Below are 20,556 nucleotides of genomic sequence, written 5' to 3' on the forward strand. Positions count from 1 at the left end.
CCGGCGGGGCGCATGCGCTTAGCGGCGACAGCGGAGGCGGTTTGTTGTGGTCGCCATTTTTTGTTGCATTACTGGGAAATCCCGGCGCCGGAGCAGCCGCCGGAGAACGCCCCTTGCGCTGGGGGTGGGGGCGCAAGACGCCCGCCTGCCGCGCCCCGCCCCCAGCGCGCTTCTCCTCCTCAGCCCCAGCTTTGAAACACGCCGCGGGCCGCAGCCGCCTCCTCAGGTAAGAGACCCGCCCGGCTGTCGCTCCCGCCCTCCCGTTCACCTTAGGGCCCTTCCCCAGCGCGGAGAAGGGAGCGGGAGCGGGGCAGGCGGGGGAAGAGCCTCCGGGGCGCCTCAGCCTCTTCCCGCCCGTTTTCCCCTTTTTTCCACATCCCCCCCCCTCAAAACAGCCGGGGCTGCGGCGGGCAGCTTCGCCCAGCGAGCCGGGTTGCCTCGTCAGGCCCCGCCCCTGTCCGGCTCTCCGGCTTCGCCTCGGGCGGAACCCCGCTCGGCCTCCCGCCCGTCCCGCCCCGCCCTCGTCCCCTCCCCGCCACCCGACCCCACCCTGATTCCCCCGCCGCCCTCGCCCCCCCTTTTTTTCCCTCCCCCGTTCCTGAAACCCCCAAACTTCTGCCCGCCGCAACCTCTCCCGGCTGCAGGCTCCAGAATAGGCCCGGTCCGCTGGATCGGATTCGCCGCCGCCGCCGCCGCCGCCGCCTCCTTTTTTTTTTTTCCTTCTTCCCTTACGCGCTGCTGCTGTTGGTGGTGCATGGACGGCCCATCTCTCTTCTCCCTCTTTTCCCTTTCCTTCGTGATAGTCAGTTTCCACCGGGCTTCTCTCTCTTTTTTCCCCCCCTCCCTTCCTTTCTCGACCCCCCCCCCTCCTTTCCCCTCTCTCTCCCTTTTGGTACCTTTTCCAAAAGGAATGAGATCTGCTCTGGCATTCATCCATTTATTTCGCTTTCGGAGCTTGCTTGCCTTTTTTTTTTTTTTGGTTAAATGCCATTATGATTGCTGATGCTGTTACAGTTGGGAGTGAGAGAGAGAGAGAGAGAGAGAGAGAGAGAGAGAGAGAGAGTCATTGCTGCTCAAGCTCAGCGGTGTACTAGTAAAATTGAGATTCCAGGCAATTCTGTGGTCTTTTAATGAGATACCACTGGATTTGTTAGTGCTTCCCCTTTCCCCCCCCTTCTTCTTTCCAGAATTTGTGATGGGTAAAAAATATCTGGGTGAGCTGGCTGCTCTGTACTGTACTTAAAAAAAAAAAACACTAGCACAGGTTGTGTCTTTGCTATGTGTGCGTTTGATGATCCTGTATCACCAATAAAATCCATTTGCAATCCTTCAACCATTATTTCAATGTTTGGTATTCAGGATACATGAGGAAGAAGATAGTTAGCTCTCCTAACTTTGGACAAGTTAGGATCTAAAGGCCCTTGTTTTTCCAAAACTAAATTGTGCCTCCGTGTGCCCCATTATTTTTAGGAGACTACTGCTGGTTGAAGATTTAAGTTGGACAAGCCTGAACCTTAAAATAAAGTGTCATTATTGATCTTAATGGGGTGAATTGATTCCTGTAGGATTTATCTTTAGGGAAGCAAAATTATGTTTCCCTCACATAATCATTTAAATATTGTGGCATGTAAGTACATTTGCTTCTGTTTCTGTCACTTCTTGAAATACATGATCTTCAAATGCTTTCCTTGTCCTAATATATATTGTATTTTCTCCATTGTCCCCAACCAAATGATTTTTTTAAAAAAAAACTGATAATTGCCATCTTTGCCTCAGTATTACTAATTCTAGTGTGGCCTGTTTCTTATCTCCTGTCTGAGTTTCTTATGTTAAATATAAATGCCACCATAAATAATGCTAGCAGCTGTAATGATATAATTCAGAATGGTTATGAATTGTAGGAGCAGAGAATGGAAAAGCTCCTTGATGACAATAACTTTGAGAAGAAATTCATGGTGAACCTATTAAGTGCTTCTCAGAAATAAATGCCATTGTGTTCGATCAGGCAATGCAAAGCTGCAATCCATTTTTGCCTGATATTAACCATAAAAATACAGTGGGACTTACTTTTTACTAAACATTAATAAAATTATGCAATGTAGATAATTCACAATAATGCTAGGGAAATAAATTTCACTACATTTCTGCCAACAGTAAGTGATAGAATTTACTTAATTCTCTAATCTGGATAGGTACTAGCATATATAAACACTGCTTTTGTGACAAAAATGTTACAAAAAGTAGTGTGTCAATCAATATGGTGTTTGACTATTATAAAATAAATGTTTACCAAGTAACCTGGCTGTTGAGTTTAAAAATGCTGTATTTGTTTGTCAAGCTGTAGTAGCACTGAATGATTTTGTTTGTTTGGAAATATTGTGGATGTTGATGGTAAATTGGATTCCTGGAATTCTCAGCTGTTCCTGAGTTGAATCTGATGTTATTCATTGAGGTTGGGATTGGCTGATGTGGTGTTGTATACAGCCTTCATAATTCTGTTAGTATCCAATTTGTGTAATAACATCATGAAACTCTTTGAAAAGCATAAATAATTATGGTTTCAGACTAAATAGTTGTTGTGCTTCTTGCTTAGTCTAATGCTATGTGCTTTAATTTATGAAGATTTAGTTTGATTTTTGTAGAACCCAGTTCTTGATCACATTTTGGCCTGGATCATTGAAAACCTGGAAGTCTTTGTGACCAAAAGCTCATCCAAAAAAAATTGCAGGAGCTTTTGGTCACAAAGAATCAACCCTGAGTGATGTGTGCGTTTATATCCCAATTTTAAATTTCTTGTGAATTATGAATTTCTAAGATCATAATACCCTACATAACTATAGTAGTGGTATTGGGTAGTGGAAACAAGTAATATAATTATCTGCTCAGAGGCAACAAAAAAAGCATCACTGATAAGTGAATTTTGTTATGCAAAAGTGAGTGTAAACCAGGAAAGCTCAGAGCAAGTTAATTGATGTGAGGCAATGGAAATAATTGGCAAAGGACCATGGGATAATATGTTACACAGTCCATGAACTCTAGCAGGTAGAATAGGGAGCTGAAATTTTGTTAGGAAAGAAAAGCAGCCTTGGAAGTTACTTCTGAAAATGAGGGGCTGGATACTTCAACTTGAAAACCCAAGTAGACAATTTCTCTAGCTTACTGTGCTGTTCAGGTATGTTTTGCTTATTTTTTTGTAGTTCTGGAACCTTTCATATTTGGGCAAAAGTTCAGGGTACTTTCTGCACTGAAAGAAATGAAATTGCCCCAGGGAGCATGTAAAGGTTACCACATTAGAGGCATTTCCTGTTGTTGCAAACTGATACTATGACATTTGCTGATATGTTGATAAGCATAATAAAGATAAGTTAGTTATTTCTGTGACAGAGCTGAATGATTTCATAAACCCTGTATATAATGAAAGGTAACATACTTGAGAATTTCTAGCCCAATATAAATGATTATGAATAACCAGCCATTGTTTCATTGCCCCAAAAAAGTAATTTGGATTTTTCAGCGGGTATGAATAAGAGGCTAATACTTTTACATGTTATTAACAAGAAATATCTCTAGTGTATAGGAGATATCATTTTTGACAATCACGGAGCTGAAGAAACAACAGAAAACTTAATAACTCTGTTAGAAAGGGTTAATTCACATGTCAGTTTAAAGTTAATCTTTGAATCCACAGTATACCATAAATCAAGAATTAAAAAGGTCCTGTAAGAACATCTAATTTGGTAATTTAACAAGCAAGTCAAGATATATACTGCAAATTCATAATGATTACATTTTCCTTTAAAGTGAAATATTTTGTGCCATGGTTCACATTCGAGAGTTTAATTCACTGGATGTAATTTCCCCCCCCCGCCCCCGCCCAAAGTATTACCACTTTTGCACCGGTTGTCTAGAAACCAGTTCATGGAGGTGGCCAAACCATAATTTCCCATAAGCAACCAGGTTAAATTGCTGTAGACAATAAAATACAATCCTGCAATGACATTTGTAGAGTATGGCTGAATTGCCACCTGTATGACTAACTTAAGAGTATCACTGTGTTGTGTACAAACAGCTTGGATGAGATCTTAAATTTGAATGGAACATGGAGTCATATTAGCCAACTCTTTTCATTTCTAAAGAAAAACTAAAATTCCATAGGACATGTAACATACAAACTAATATTAAGCTATACTTTTATGTTCTTGGGAAATTATTATTTCCTATTAAATGTAAGCATGGGCAAGGATGTTATAATCTGAAGTCAAAACTGTTATAATTGAATCCATGACTTTCAAAAAGTAGTTTCAGTTTCAGTGGTAGACTGCTTTAATTTTCCTAGATACTTTGAAAACACAAAACTCTTAGCTGCTTGATTATTCTAATACTGTATAGTTTTAAAACTTGGCTCAACATTGTATGTTAATTTAATAAGGAATTATAGGCGTTTCAGAATTGGGAAAATGTATATGGTTTGCATATAATTGTTGATAACTTATTCTTTATTCATATTTCAGGCAAGAAGTTGGATATTATGGTAAATTTTATTTTACTAGCCATAGTATAATATTTCATATGTTAGGATCAATCTTTGTCTTTGATAGAGAAAAACTATAATCCTATTAAACTTAGAAAGCGTATATAACTTGGAAACACCATACAGGTACTTTTGAACCAACAATTTACAGAGCACATAGAGCAACATGAGAATAAGGAGTTAGTAACATATAGCTCCAATAAACATTGATCATTTACAATCTTAGACATTTCAGATTCAGTCGAATAGGTCATTTGTGTTTTGTTATTATTTGGCTAAATTCTATTCTGAATCATTTCTCCAGCAATTTAAACCACTAAAACTAATTCCTAACCTACATCACTTTCATGTTAGTATATTCTGACAATTTGTGCTTATGGATGTTTTGGGGGTGTCTTTAGCTCCAAATCAGTGACATAGATTCAAATTTGTTATAAAGAATATGCAGAGAAGAATTACTGTCTTCTCCAAAAATCTAAACCTATTATATTTAGAGTCTATGATATACTTTCAAATGTTCATTTTTTTTCTACAATGTAACTTTTCATTGATCAACATTCCTATGTTCTGTTCCTCGTGTGTTTAATTTTGGGGTTCTAAATTCTCTGGTATGAATTTTCTACCTGTTTTTCTGATGCCTTCTAATGTCTATTAGCTGGTATTTTTTATATTTGATGCCTTTTACAGTTTATTAATAATAGTACATTTAATGTGGGAAACTTGTTTTGTTTCAAGAGGAGGATTAGACTAAAACTTGGCAATTATCTTTTTGGACTTAACTTCTGGCTACTCCAGCATCTATCAACATTGTGAACAAAATTTTGCAGTTTCATTAGATAGGAACATAGAATTTTTTAAGTGAAAAAAAGGATTTAAAATGTAGATTTTTTTAAAAAAAGTCTTATGAGCCCAAAAGAACTTTTATAACATTGTAATTATTCAAATTCTTGTAATTTAAGATTAATTTTATAATATTTCAGATGTAGAAGTAAGAAGTGTGTATGACTTTAACTCCAAGTACATTATGATTTATTTTACAATTAAGGTGTCAAGAGCAGGTAATTTCTGGTATTCTAAAAGGAGCAGGTAAATTCAGGTGCTTGGTTTTGGCTATTTTGAATATAGTTCAGAAGATTGTGAAAGTTATTTCTACAAATGTCACCTTTAGACATCCTGTATCAGATGGATGCGGGAAATAAAGATTTCAACTTTAAGCTTAGGTAGAAAAGAATCCCTAAAATAGACTTTAACACGACTCATGTATGTATCCACATATTTTGCTGTGAAAATCTTGGCTCACTCACATCTAAAAATGTGATCAGTTTTATCCATTTCAATGTGCTAAAATGTTAGAACCCTCTTCCCTGAAAGTGCTAACAACGTGATTAAAAGGCAAATTTGGAATGAATTTTGTTCATTCACAAGATAAAACTTTCAGGAAAGTTCAGTTTTGATCCGCTGAATCCAGTTACATGAAATGCAGAAATGATTTTAAAAGATTCAGCCATAAATGTATGGAAGTATAACAGTAAGAAAAGGGCTATTCCTTTAGCATCTTGAGCTATTAAAATATATTGGCTACTTTTGCCCATCATCAGTGTGTATTATCTTTAGCTCACTAAGTCCAACTTACGTGTATCTCCAATATACATGTCTTCTCTCCTTCCTATGAAGTTATCAGAATTGGTTTTATTCCATTTTAGAACATTAGAGGTTGAGTTTTGTCAGAACTCAATATACTACTTAATTTTAACTATAATTCAATTTAAACAATTCATCTTCAACATTTGAGATAATGAAGCTGGCTTGTGATTTATTATGCCATCTGAATGTTGTCTTGTTAACACTCAAATGTAATTACTGTTGGCAATGAGTTACTTGGCTGATAAACCTTCAGTTTATCCCAGAATGGCTTGTCTGCTCAAGGTTTCTTTCACACCCAAACATGGCTTGTAGGTTAATCATGTCATCTATATTACTGCCAAATCTGCTGCACACACTTTTCCTGCTATAACTAAACTCCATTCATGTGATATTTGAGCTTTCCATATACCTTATTCAATAGGAAAGCTGGCAGAAATTGTAGGTACTGTATTTTCATTTATATAGTTGTTTTCTGCTGTATGATATCTTCGTACCTTTTTTGGTGATGCATTGAAAATATTTTTGGGGGCTTCTGTAGATCTTGGAGCTTCTGATGTGTGTCACAGTGCCCTGAAGTCATCTCTGTACAGTCTACCTTTTACTCAGAAGTGTGGCTCATAAGAGTTCCCAGTAAGTGTGCTTAGTGTTTCAAAACAGGCTGCTCTCTTAAATACATTTGGAAGTAACTTCTGTTAAAGTCCAAGAGGTGAACTCAGATTTGGAAACATCTTTTTTTTTAAAAAATTCTTCTACCTAGTCTTTCCTATTTTATTTTATATTTTATGACACTGTTGAAGAGTTTCTCATGAGGAGAGGGGGTTTAGGAATGACTTTCTTATATGGGTGCCATGTAATTTAATAATTGTGTGATTCATTTTGATTTCCCCCCAATATTTTGTAAATGAGGCAGGTGTGTGTGCTTTGTTGTCAATTTAATTGAAGGTGAGCTTACAAAAAATGCTATGACATATAAACTTGGTTTACGTATTGTAAAGTAATAATTACATATACTTTTAATGAGTTTTTATACAGTTTCCTGTATAAAAGCATCTCAAAGCAGTGTACAAGCTATTTATATTCTACCTATTATTGACAGGTTGTAATATATTTGAAATTATTAAATAATGGGGAGTGAAACTGTTGTGGAGCATTGGAATGAACCTTTTCTTAAAGAAGGAAATATTTCTCATCATTTAAAGTAAAACATACAGTATTTGAAAGCTTTCAAGCTGGGAATAGTCTGTGTAGGTTTTTTTGACATAAATTATAATCCATAACTTAAAAAAAGAAAAACCCAAAAGACTGTTTGGCATCCTTCCTCATGAGATCATACGTCCTTAAAATGTTCTGCAAGGATTTTGCTTGTTTTAATTTTTCAAGGTGTTTCTGAGAAGCACATTTAAGACTGCAATTGCATGACCTTTGGGGGCTTTTCCTCACCTCCAGTGGGTTGCAGTAAGTTCCCAGGTGCATAATTCTCTTGCCAGGAAATAACTACAGTGTGTCAGGGGGGGGAAACTGCTCTTTCTGGCTAATTAGGACAATCCTAGGGTCGAAAGACTTGGCTTGATCCAGACCTTGATTTATCTAAAGGAAAAGGTTCACAGTTTATTCCAGTGGCCTTTGGCTACAGTCTCAAGCCTGTAGAATATATAGTAATGCTTTTAACTGCCCAGTTTTATAGCACAGCTGTTTCCTGTTCTTAGGGCCATTCATTTTGACCACGTATTTTCCTTAACTATATGAAACTCTCGTAAGTTTCTGATCTGGCACTGAGCCCCTTCTGAGAAAGATACTGGATGCCTTGTGGTTGGCACAAAAGACCTGCTAGGGCATTGTGGCCAAACCAAGAAGCCCTTTATGATAGAGTTGCTTGTTACACTGAAGATGGAGAAAGATAGGAAATGTGATTCAAGCACCACTTGGGATTGTGGGGGGGGAGGGGGCTTTTGACCCAGCTGGCTGTAAGAGTCACCACGCAAGAGAGATCACGGCTGCAGTGAGTGGCTATGGCATTCTGCCAGCACTGTGAACCCTGTTGTTGCTGGGTCTCCCTTTGCAGGTTATTTCTAGCCCCTGTTCCTGGAAGGAGAGCCAGTTCTTCACCGAGGTATTTTTGGAGACTCTCGCCTTCTCTTTCTTGCTTTGTTTGGGCATAATCAGCCCATTGCATCCCGGAGAACCTAGCAACACCGCCTGGCTTCTCATTGGCTCCTCAGCAGCTCTCATTCTCCAATGAGAAGCTTGTTGCCATGGCAGAGATAGCATTGCACAGAAGCAAATGAAGAGGCGGGGATTGAATTTGCTGCCTGGTGGAAATCTGCAGGGCAGAATAGGGACCAGGCAGAGGGTTAATGCGTAGCCTGTGGCCTGGAAGCAGAGTGCAGGCTTGGCCCAGTGCCAGTGACGTACAATGCCAGGGTGGGCTGACAGACTGAAACTCCCCTAGGTAACCCTGCATACATGACAGTACAGCTCCTTGGCTAATATTTCCTCTGCTGCAAAGTGCCTGTAACATGCTTCTCTTTCCCTACCCCTCCTCTGTCTCCTTTTCATGTAAGCTAGCTCTCTCTCTCTCTCTCTCTCTATCTCTCTCTCTCTCTCTCTCTCTCTCTCTCTCTCCCCCCCTCCCCCTCCCCCTCCCCCTCCCCCTCCCTCCCTCCCTCCCTTCCCAACCCCCCCCCCATCTACTCTGAACAGCAAGAGTGTTCTGACAAGAGACATATGCAGCCTCAAAAGGCTTGTTGTGCATTCTCCTTGTGTAGGGGCCATGCAATTGTGCTAGCTACACAGTTCCATCAGAAGCCATTGCAGCAGCAGAGCTGGCAATGTTCATACATATAGAACTCACCGGCAGCCATGAAAGTCTGAAATTTTGAATTTTTACTGGTATGCAGTGCAATTTTTCAGCTTGTGCTGGCATCAAATTCTTATCTCTTTAGATGTGATTTGTTTAATGCAGCTGTTTTTAAACCAATCACTTTTTTACACTAGCGTTTATTTATTTATTGATGAATGGAGCACATTCCAAAATTGCATCAGAAGAGTCCCCTTTCCTAAATCTAATTTGCTAAATATCAGATTGATTGCATCCACTTCCTTCTGGGATTATATGGTGGCCCTAGCATAGGTGTAATTTTGAATTACCACTAGTTAGTGCTGGGTTATAGCAAAAGTCTTAGTCAGGAGTCAGGATCCTCAATAGAATTGCTCTGATAAACTGCATAGATTCATATACAGGGTACTCAAATGATAACCAGCTTATAGAGAATAGAGGGTTGAAGAAGAAAGATGGAGAATTTTGTGTTTCTGTTTCCAGCTAAGGGCACCATGCATTAGCTGGGCAAAAATCCAAATGACCACTAGATGGCAACAGAGGCTTTTCTATATCATTCTTCTGCTATCCAGTAGTCATTTGGGTGTAGCTGTGATATAGTTACCTTACTTTTTGCAAGAAAAGTGATGTTATCTTCCAACTTAAAAGAAAGTTTCTTTTCCATTTTTTCTTGTCCCAGTAATTAACCAGATTACATTGAGAAAATGTACAAAAATAAGAAAAAAATTTAAAAGTAGATTTTTTGATGAACACATGTCCTCTACTAAATGTTATGTTTTTCTCAAGCTTTGAACTACCTGCAAAGTTGTATGATTGGCTCTCCAAGTTTTTGTCCCCAATGCTTCAAAACCTGGTAGAGATTGACATATAAACAGGTAGAAAGCAAATAGAGACCTCCAGCAATGACAACTGTACTCCTTTTGATTATGTGTTTGGAATTCAATAGGCAGCTGGGTAAATTGTGCAGTCTTTGCATTCAACTTCAGGTTCTTAGTTGATTTCATCATACTGCCAGCTCAAATTGTATAACATGCAAGTTTAATCTAGAAAGCATCTCTAAAACCATTAAGATGGCAAAATAATGTTAAAGTCAAATAAACATGAGGTTCCGGGTCAGTATCTTTCCTAAAAGCTATTCCTTACTATTCAAGTGGAGCTTTTACAGTGCAGTGCATATATTTTCTCAGTGATTCCAGGTAGTAGTTGCTTCCTCCAGTCAGTATCAGAAGAAGGGGCAAGTACTTGGACACAGCAAAAGTATGGACGACACAATTTTGAAAGCTGTCAGGAAAAACACAGTATCCTCTCAAGACTTACAGAAATGCCTTAAGGGACCCAGAAGGTAAGGGAAAAAATACTGCAACCCCCCCCCCCAAAAAAAACAGACCCCAAAAAGTCTTCATGCTTTCCAGGAATGTAACTTGGACCTTTTTCATTGGAAGTTCTCTAGACTGCTCTCTTCCAAATAGGTGAAGTAGCATTGAGTATTAACTACAGAAATTATTTCGTATTTCTTTGGTCTCTTCAGAGACTACATCAACATATACTGTAATTTATCATTGGTAAGATCTTATTTGAGATTCTGCATGCTAGATTTTTAAAAAGACTGTGTTAATATACTAGAAGGAATTAATAAGAATAAAAAGGCCAGTGATATGAGGGATAGTCAGGTGACATTGGGGTAGGAAAGACTGCAGGACCTTTTCTTAATATGCAGATTGGGGGGGGGGGGTTGTACATAATTTACCCCGTGCATTGATGGTTGGATAGAAGATACATAGTATTTGGTTTCACAGGGTTAAAACAATATGAAAAAGTGTAATTTTGCCTACAGCTGCACTTTTCCCCCCCTATTTACAAAGGTTTTTTTCAGTTTTATCTCCCTTTAAGAAGGTAATTTCACCAATGCTGTGAGCAGCAAACTTTATTTTGGAAATTTTCAAGATACCGCCTCAGTCATTTCTATGTGCCAGACATAGAAATTCTTCAGAAATTAGGATATACATAAATTGGTAACAATAGTACATCTATACCTTTTGGCCTTAAGTCTCTGCAGACATCTTACACTAATCGTTTGAATAGTGCTTTTACTGACAAATCAATCATTAAAATTTAGAACTGGAGAAGTAGAACAGTTGCTTAAGAGCAGCCTTTGTCTTTTCATGAATAATAAAACTACCAACTCTGTTTTTATGGGAGGCAAAAGATCTGATGCGACCAATCAGATTAAATTTGAAGTTGTTGAAAAACTTTCTGGGCTTTAGTCAAAGTTGCAAGGTTTGTGCATTTGGATACAGCAGTTTGCTGTAAATTAATAGTGTAAAAATGAGTGCGGCAAATGTTCATTTATACAGTTCCAAACTATGATTTGTCTTGTTTAACCATGGTTTGCTGAATACAACATAAGCTGAACTTGCTCAACACATTGTCAAACTACATTGAAACAGCATGCTGTACTGTATTTCGGCAGAAAAAAGTGGGTGGTTATATTTATACACATCTCCTAAAATCTTGTGGCCCAGCTTTTACCAACAAGTGAATACCATTGGGGAAACTCACAGGGCAAGTGGTAGTCTAGAGGAAGCATTTGTTAGTGGAGTTGAGAATTGGCACATTTCAGCCCTTTCCTTAGTGGCTTCTCTGGACTGCATTTAGAAATCTTTTGTCAGCTGTTCCTCTGATCAGTTTCCACTTGGCCATGGCATGCAACCAGCTGTTTGCTTTGATCCAGGCAAAAGAGCATTCCAAGCCCACTGACCTTCCATAGCCTTTGCAATGACAGCTGTGTGACACTGCTTTCTGGGTTAGCTCACTTTGGCTTTAAGACTCACTCAGGGGAGCAACCTGGGTGAGTAACGTCCAAGAAGCCTGGCTGTCAACTCCGTGGATTGTATGTAGTTGAGTAGTGGTGGCTTTTCCTTATGGTGATCTTCTCCATCGCCAAGACCTATTTTGTACAATGCTGCTGACATTGCAGACCCATTGGGCCCGGCAAGAGCCTTCCTGTTTTCTGCCTTCCACTTGCTATAACAGAAAAATGGTCACAGGTAAGATCTGTTTGTGGTTAGCAGAAGGATTCTGCATAGCCATTTCATAATATCCTCCTCCTAAGCGGGCAATATGGAGATGGGTAAATGAGGTATAGAATTATCTACGATCATAGGGCAAAAGAACAATGGATTATTTAGAGAAGGAAAAGGCATTTTATTTTACATTTGTAATAGATGGGAAAGGAAGTTGTAATGTGAGAATATTTTTCCAGCCATATAAAAGAGCAATGTGAGAAACTGGAAGCATTCTAAGAAGGAAAGTCTAACTAAAGTGTTAGTTTATTTATTTATTTGGTTTATTATATCCTGCCATTCTACTCTGACAAGTACTCAAGATAGGGTTAGATAGGGTTAAATTAAAATTAACAGCAAAAGTGATATTAAAAATTATTTAACAGTTAAAATCTAGGTTAGGGTGCCTTTTTATTCTTGAAGATGAAGTGACCTAGTTTCTTGAAATGCAAGGAATAGATTGTCTTCAGTGTAATGAGAATGAAAATCTTATGAACCACAGCAATGCATCTTTAGGGTTTCATAAGTTATATTTCTGAGTTAGGAGTAACATGGCTGAGTTTGAATGAATTTCTAAGACTCAACATGATGAATTCTATACTGATGCATCATAAAGACCATGCTTATAATTAGTGCTATAATAGAGGAGTGTTCCATATATGGAAGTTTTTGAATCATCATGGTTTATAGAATTTTATTTAGACTGAATGAGCAGTGAAGTTTGTGGGAGTTGCATATTATATTGCTAGTTATCTTTGTGATTATCTGATGGAAACACTTTTGAATCTGCTTAGTTAAGGTGATCTGCTGAGTTAAGGCGGCTGCAGTGTTTTCTTTAAAATGTTATTGTATAAATCATTTCTTGTGAGAAGAAAAGTGCTGTAAAGAAACAAAATCTTTTTTCAAATGCATGAGCTTGCATCCTCCTTTCAAGGCATGGAAAGATACCTGTTTTACTAAAAGAAAAGAAGAAACGCCTTAAGTAACTTTTATTTTACAAACACAAAAAGCCCTTAAACCGTTATAGGGCTATAAGGACATGGGCTTCAGACTCAAAGACAATGCATGCTGAATATGAAACTCAAGAAACCATTTGCAGTTGCATTTAATAGCAGAACATTGGTTGAGCTGGACCTAACAATAAAATACCTCCAGGTCTAAATTATTCTTACATTTATTAATTTCATGCCCAAGCCCTGGTTTGCAAGATAGAGAAGTCTTAATAAACAGTACTGGTGCATCCAGAATTGTGTTTCTGAGAATTTAGTTGTGGCTATCCTTTTTTTTAAAAAAATTAAGGAAAATTAAAGTGTGAAAGATGAAGGGAATTAGCTATCATTGGGGAGAAAATAAGAATACAATCCATGGGGGGGGGGGTGCATCTCATCACTGGTGGAGAGACAATGCCTCCATAGCTTTAAAGGGTTTGATCATCAGTTATTTAAGTCATAGAATCTGTACTGTTTGGAATGCCATATTCCATAGTACATAATAAAGCCAATCAGGGATGGTCATGGATGGACCATTTATAGCAACTAATAAAGAAATTAAGAAATATATGTTAATAAAGATACATTCATCCTGGAGGATCAAAAGATGGTTTATGTTTTAGCTTATTTTTGAGAAAGATATGCAATTCCCCATAGGATTGGACTGAATTATAGATCATTTCTGCATTATGCTTAGGAAAGACCTGTCACATACTTTAACTGTACTTTTAGTTGGGAAAAGAAGTTGGCTGTCTTAGTTAAGCAAACGTTTCTGAGTTGGAATTGGTGGGGCTTGCTCTGTCTGACCAGAATTGTGATCTCAAGTTGTCTGTACAGGACAGAAGCACAGCACCAAAGCCCTGCTGCTAAGTGTGCAGCTATAGCTAGCACAACATTATAGAGATGCTGTTCTGCTAAGCATTGCATGCAGCTGGGCTGAACTTGCCAAGACAGTACTGGATTTTGTGCTTCAGTGGAGCAGAGCTAGGAATAGAAACGGCTAGCTCTCTAACATGTTCGCTACTGTATCCCATTCCAGCCACTCTTAAAACATCCCTTCCACTTCTAAGAATAGCACTTAGTACTTTGAGTGTTGCTGGGGCACCATCCTTAGTAATAATACATTCCGTTTATTATTTATTTATCAAATTTATATGGCCACTGATCTTACAAGGATTCCGGGTGCCGAACAGCAAAAAAGTATAAGACAATAAACGCGACACACACAGGCATATTTTAAAAGTTTTTAAAATAGCACACACAAGAGATTTGACCAGTTACAGAGCCATCACAAGATTGAACCTCATAAAATTGAATTTTATGTGCAAAAGTGAAGAGTGAAGTATCTGTGTTTTGAGGAAAAGCAGGATTTCTTCAATGGAGAGAAATTGCCTGGACTACTGCAACACTCTCTACATGGGACTGCCCTTGAAGAGCATCCAGAGGCTTCAGCTGGTCCAGAATACGGCCGCGCGGGTTATCATGGGGGTACCTAGGTGCTCCCATGTTACACGCCTTTTAGGCAGCCTGCACTGGTTGCCGGTTGTTTTCCGGGTACGATTCAAGGTACTAATTATGACCTTTAAAGCGCTCCATGGCTTAGGCCCAGGGTACCTGTGAGACCACCTACTGCCACCAGTAGCCTCCCACCGTCCAGTGCGATCCCACAGAGTTGGCCTCCTCGGGGTGCCGTCAGCTAGCGACCCCCAGGGGGAGAGCCTTCTCTGTGGGAGCGCCTTCCCTCTGGAATGAACTGCCCCCGCAGCTTCGCATAATCCCCGACCTCCGGTCCTTCCGACGCGCCCTAAAAAGTTGGATTTTCCAGCAAGCCGGCCTGGCCTGTTAATTTTATCTAATTTTTAAAATGTTAGTGATATATTAATTCGGTTTGTTGATTGGATTGTTTCTAATTTTCTTTTAAGTTTTGTAATATGTGTTTTTAATGCTGTACGCCGCCCTGAGTCCTTTGGGAGAAGGGCGGCATATAAATCCCATAAAACTAAACTAAAACTAAACTAAATCATAAATGTAACTTAAGAGATAGCCTGTAACTTCCGTGCCAATTTTGAAGGCTCCCCAAATCTTAATATTGGTGGGTTCTGCTGTTCCTTTGGTATCAACCATTTATGTTAATATGGCACCTTGAGAGGCATGGGAGCATTTGATTCAAATCCTTGTCCAATTTATTTAAGCAACCATACATTTAAATGCATTGTAATTAATTGCATTATAATTATTTCCCCCACAGTGTAGAACCTATGTGCTGTGCAGACGTAGCCAGCTTCAGCCCACTGTTGTGACTACTGACTAATATGACATGTCACTGGCTTTTTGTTATTTGTGGGTACTCTTAAGGCAAGGCTGCATTTTAAACTCAACAAACAGCCTTGCCTCCTAGAATTGCAGCAGATGGTCTAGCTGCACACTTTTCATGTTGAGGTCAAGTCCGTATCAGCTCAAATCCCTGGATGGGACACCACCGGGCCGAATATGTGCAATAGGTTAAAAATCCTTCATAGCTTATGTGTCATCAAGGCATTGGAAGGACGGTACTTGACAGAAAGTCTAAAAATGTTCATTGAGATCCTTGTTCCTGCAGCATTGCTCTGTGGAACCCATCCTTGAGCTAGTTTTAACCTCACTTCGAAGTAGCAGAAATTAAACCCCAGCCATTATTTTATAACAGTAACACTATATATCATGTGCTGAGTCGCCAATATAAGGTCTTTGGTGATAGGTCTGAAGAAAACATCTTCTGAAAGCCCAAGAGAATTGCCATTGAGTCAATGTAGACAATGTTGGCTTAAAAGTGTTACAAATCTAGCTCAGTTTCCAAAGAAACATTGTTCACACAATTGCTTCCTCCCCCTGATATATTCCTGCTTGAGCTAATTCGCTTCTTCCAATGGCTCTTTGGAATATACCATGAATCATTAAGAGTAAAATTTGAACCTAGATTTACAGTTTTAGTCTGGAAATGTTTCTTGTGAAGAGGGCAGGTCTTATTGTAAAGGAGAACTAGTATACTGTAATACCTCCTAAGGTCATGTTAGGTTATATTTCTGGGAATCTTTGAAATCTGATAATATATAAATATGACAGATAAAACTATTTTTACCAGTATTTGTGCATATCAAGGATGTTTTTGTAGATTTTCATGGGTGTAGGTATGCTGGTCTTGTTGTATTCGGGTCTTTTCTCGTGTAAGATTGAGATTGTCTTGGCAATGTTTCGGCCAGGTCTCGATGGCGACAATCTCAATCTTACATGGGAAAAGACCCGAATACAACAAGACCAGCACACACACACACACACACACACGCACACACACACACGCACACACACACACGCACACATAATACAGAGGAAAATGAAGTCAAAATCAGATTTGCAGTACATATAAAACTAGAATTCTGTGATCTGCACTACCACTTCTCATGACTAGGAGAGAGAGAGAGAGAGAGAATGAGAATGCAGGAACAAAATTCTTCTCTTGGCACACAATTATATTAATATCTTACATTAGTAAATCTTTCATTTTTTTCATGATTAGTAATGCTGGGAGACAGAAAAGTATCCTGTAGGACTTTTCTTCTTTGAAAAAAAATTGGTAATACCGTAGAAACCTGGTCTGGTCCTGCAGAAGTTTTCATCTGTAAGTTAAAAATTAGAGAAGGCAATTTATATATACTTACAGATAACTAGAAAACACCATGACTTCCTTATTACTAGAACATGCAAATGGATGTAAGTTATTTGAGCAACATTTAAGTTATTTCAAGTTTTGGGGTTGTTTGAATACTTTGAAAAAAGTGCTGCGATAGGACACGTAAATCTCCGCAAAGGAGTCCACAAAAATAGAAATGTATATCCTGGAAAGTAGTAGAATAAAAGTGATGATCTGATGATATCTTCAGGGTTTCAGAAGAGTGCTTGCTGCTCAAGTTTCCAGAGCAAAATTACAATTGCTGGAAAAGAAATCAGAGCTGGCCTTCTTCAGCCAAACATGCAGATGTGCTAGAATTCTTACTGGCTCACCTGGGCTGACCAAGAACTAGTTGAGTGAAATCATCTATAACAGAGGGCTTCAAACTTGGTAACTTTAAGACTTGTGGACTTCAACTCCCAGAAATTTCTGGCAGTTGAAGTCCATAAGTCTTAAAGTTGCCACGTTTGGGGACCCCTGATCTATAATATCATGTAGAGACGGTAGGTAGTTCAGAATAAAATATTTGCCTATAGCTGTGCTATATTTTTTAGTCCAAAAATTGTATAAATTCTTAGTGTTGGTTACAACAAACAATGATTCTACACCTTATTGCCTTTGAGGCTTGAACCATGTGAAGATGTCCAGATCTTTCTGACTGATCTAGAGAAAATAATTGGTCAATTCTTTTCAAGTCCCCTGGCCACTATAATTGGGGCTGAGGCTGAGAGCTAGAATAGCTCTTCCAGTTGAGGGGAGACATGGCCTCTTTGCACAGGGAATATGGTTGACTTGCCAGATTGTAAACATCCTGAAACAGCTTCAGAATGAGCCCTTGGCCTTCCTCTTTATATCAATGTAATAGGGGGAAGTGCATCTAGGATATAATGCAGCATATACAGTATATATGTGACATAGATTGAAATTAGAAGCAAGCAAGATGGACACGTGCCATTGCCAGATTATTCCGTGAATTCTTGTTCATTACTTTTCTAGTAAAAGTTCTAGTAAAACACTAGCTCACTGTGGTGTTTTATCAGGACCTTGTGTGGAGCTGTTTGTAATAATTGTGCATTAGGAAAAGTGGATTCTACACATTCGCATTGATATGTTCTTGCACTGAGAGTAAAAAGTTATTTATTGTGGGAGAAGAGTAATAAATAATAGTCTAGAATCTCAAGGCAGTGCCAGAAACGGTTAAAAATTGATTACCCCATAAACACTTGGGAACTCTTTTACCTAACTACCGTATGTTGAAAAAGTGATTTTATGTGTAGGGGTTATATTGCTATATGGTTTAGATTTAATGATAATCTTTATGTCTATTTTATACAGGTATTTATAATTTACAGTTATTTCTGTTATTATTTATGATTACATATAGATCATTTAAAATATTTTAAGATATTTACTTTTTTGTTCACTATGTAAATCACTACACATGATGTTAAAATGTGTAGGGATGCATAAAACAACCAAAATGTGATACGAACTCAAAATTTAGTATTTGAAAATGGTAGGGCTTGATTTTCATGTAAGATTCAAGATTTAGAAGCATCAAGATTAGATTTGAACCTATTCAAAGTTTTGATAGTTTTTTTTCTCTTAAAAAAGAGAAGATCTCTAATGGAGAGGAATTAAAACTTTTCAACTACTTTATTTGCAGAGTGGGATATAAATAGCTGTAATGATAGAACTTTTAGAGGACACTAACCCTGCAAAATTTTGTCTGGCTACCTTAGAGGATTTAATTGCAATATATTTTTGAACTATTCCCCTTTCACTTCTTTTAAAGCATGCTAGAAGGGATGAGAAAACAAACTATAAAGAATTTGCCTGAATCAATTGAGAAGTAAAAACATCAAAAACCTGTTTGTAAGTGTGTTATGAATAAAGATCAATGAGTTCACCACTCTCAGACTACCTGTTTTGTTGGCATAGTTCATTGTCCAGTAGTCATGTCACCATCAGGGAATCTAGTCCCTTCTACTTTGTTCTTCAGCTTTGTGAAAGCCAGAAACTGCAAGGAATCTTTGAATCACCATCAAATCACTCCAAAGCTATTTGAAGACACCTCAAATCATAGGCTTGATTTGAAAGGGCATCCAATTGAATCTCATTTGGAATAAGTCACCACTTCAACATTTTGCACAGCCCTAAGCAATTTGGTTTGGCTGCATGACAAAATTTTGCTTCTTGCCTAAGCCCCACCTAATCATCTGTTTCAATCCTTGTGGTCTCAGCCTACCAGAAAATGTATCTAAGGAGAGGTATTCACCGAAAATTAATGCAAATGCCTTCTTCTTGTTTTCCACATGTTTCCCTTGCTTTATGCCTTTCAAGCTTGGGCCCACCTTAGTTTCTCCTCTTGCTTCTCTTGCCCGCATCCGTGATCCTCTCATCCTCCCTTTCCCAAATCCCATTACAGTATAGTGACAGGACATCTTCAGGAATGCATCCTTGGTTCTAAAAGAGAAAGACAAACTTTTTCCCAGACCTAGAATTGATTGCATTTCTATCCTGTCCTTCCTCTAAGAAGCAGAGGGCTATATATTGGGTCTCCCTTTGTTTGATCTTCTGAACAGACCTCTAGGACAGGGGTGGGGACCGATGGCCCTTTTATGACTTGTGGACTTTAACTTAAAGCCAGCATGGCTGGCTCAGGAATTCTGGGAGTTGAAGTCCACAAGTCATAAAGGGGCCATAGTCCCCATTCTGCTCTAGGAGGATTGACTGAATGATATTATTGTTCTGAAGGTCACCCAGTAACTTTCAGGACTGGGCACGGAGTTTGAACCCAAATCTTAGTGGACGGAGTCTTAACACCAGACCTACCATGCTGCATTGCTCGACAATTGAAAGGCCCCCTTGAGAGTTTACATGTACTGAATGAGGGACTAAAAGTGTTCTGGCAGGTACCCTTAGTTTTCTTTCTCTTTTCCTTTTTCTGTGGTTTTAAATCTCGGTGCCAACATTTTATTCATCTCATATTTGTCCTTCAATTTTCCATTTGGTGTTGTTCAGTAGATACTTCCACAAGCAGTAAGTCTGAAAAATATTATGAAATGCTTGCCATTTATTTCTTAACGCAATACCTTGTAACTGTGCAAATAAATTCAGTGGTCTTCTTATTTGGCAAATATAAAGAGAAGGCTAGGAAATATGAGCATTAAAATAGTGGATTGTATATGTTTGACCCTCACTTGGTGGTTTACAGTATTACTAAAGAAATATACTTGATAGTGAAATTTGATGTACTTCTGTTGTCATTCTCGGCTATTTTAGGAAATTAGATCTATTGTCCGCTCTCCTCCTTTCCTACAGACAAGCTGGGAATAGAACCGAATTTCTGGGCCATATCTTCACTCTAAATTGTAACGGAGATACCTGACTCTGTTCTTAAACTGGAGTTCATTTTGCGGTCAAGGCATAATGTTATTTTGGGGCAGTACAACTCTGTTTTGCAATATTTTTCACCTAGGCTCTTTTTTTGTCCTCTAGGTGGCAGCAGCACCCCACAATGCCAGCTGCCTCCCTGCAGCCAGGTTGCCTCTCTGGGCCGCTCTCTTCCTACTGAGACAATCATGTCGAGCCAGCACAGCCATGCTCCCTTCTCCAGCATCCAGACCATGGCTGAGCATCAGCAGGTAGTTCCCTTGGGAAATCCTGACTTCCTTCCTTAGAGATCTCCCATTCAGCTCATCTTCAAAAAGCATGCAGTTAAAATGTTACGCTGTTTTCCCCACTTTCGACTGTTAGCTATTCCAACCAAAATCTGCATGGATATC

General features: G+C 38.8%; 1 protein-coding gene across 2 annotated transcripts in view; it reads left to right on the plus strand.

Annotated features, from left to right (window-relative positions):
* LOC309396603 (dual specificity tyrosine-phosphorylation-regulated kinase 1B-like) overlaps positions 1 to 20,556 on the plus strand; it is a 32,043-nt gene continuing 11,487 nt past the window's right edge. The window contains exons 1-2 of one of the 2 annotated variants that reach the window (XM_081961868.1): positions 1 to 226; positions 20,270 to 20,415. In XM_081961868.1, coding sequence (XP_081817994.1) covers positions 20,353 to 20,415 — 63 coding nt within the window. In that variant the 5' untranslated portion in view covers positions 1 to 226; positions 20,270 to 20,352. Of the gene's footprint in view, positions 227 to 11,955; positions 12,059 to 20,269; positions 20,416 to 20,556 lie in introns of those variants that run through there. The other variant, XM_081961867.1, reaches the window with a different exon arrangement.

Source organism: Natrix helvetica (assembly GCF_964273705.1).
Source record: "Natrix helvetica genome assembly, chromosome: 9".
Classification (NCBI taxonomy): domain Eukaryota; kingdom Metazoa; phylum Chordata; class Lepidosauria; order Squamata; family Natricidae; genus Natrix; species Natrix helvetica.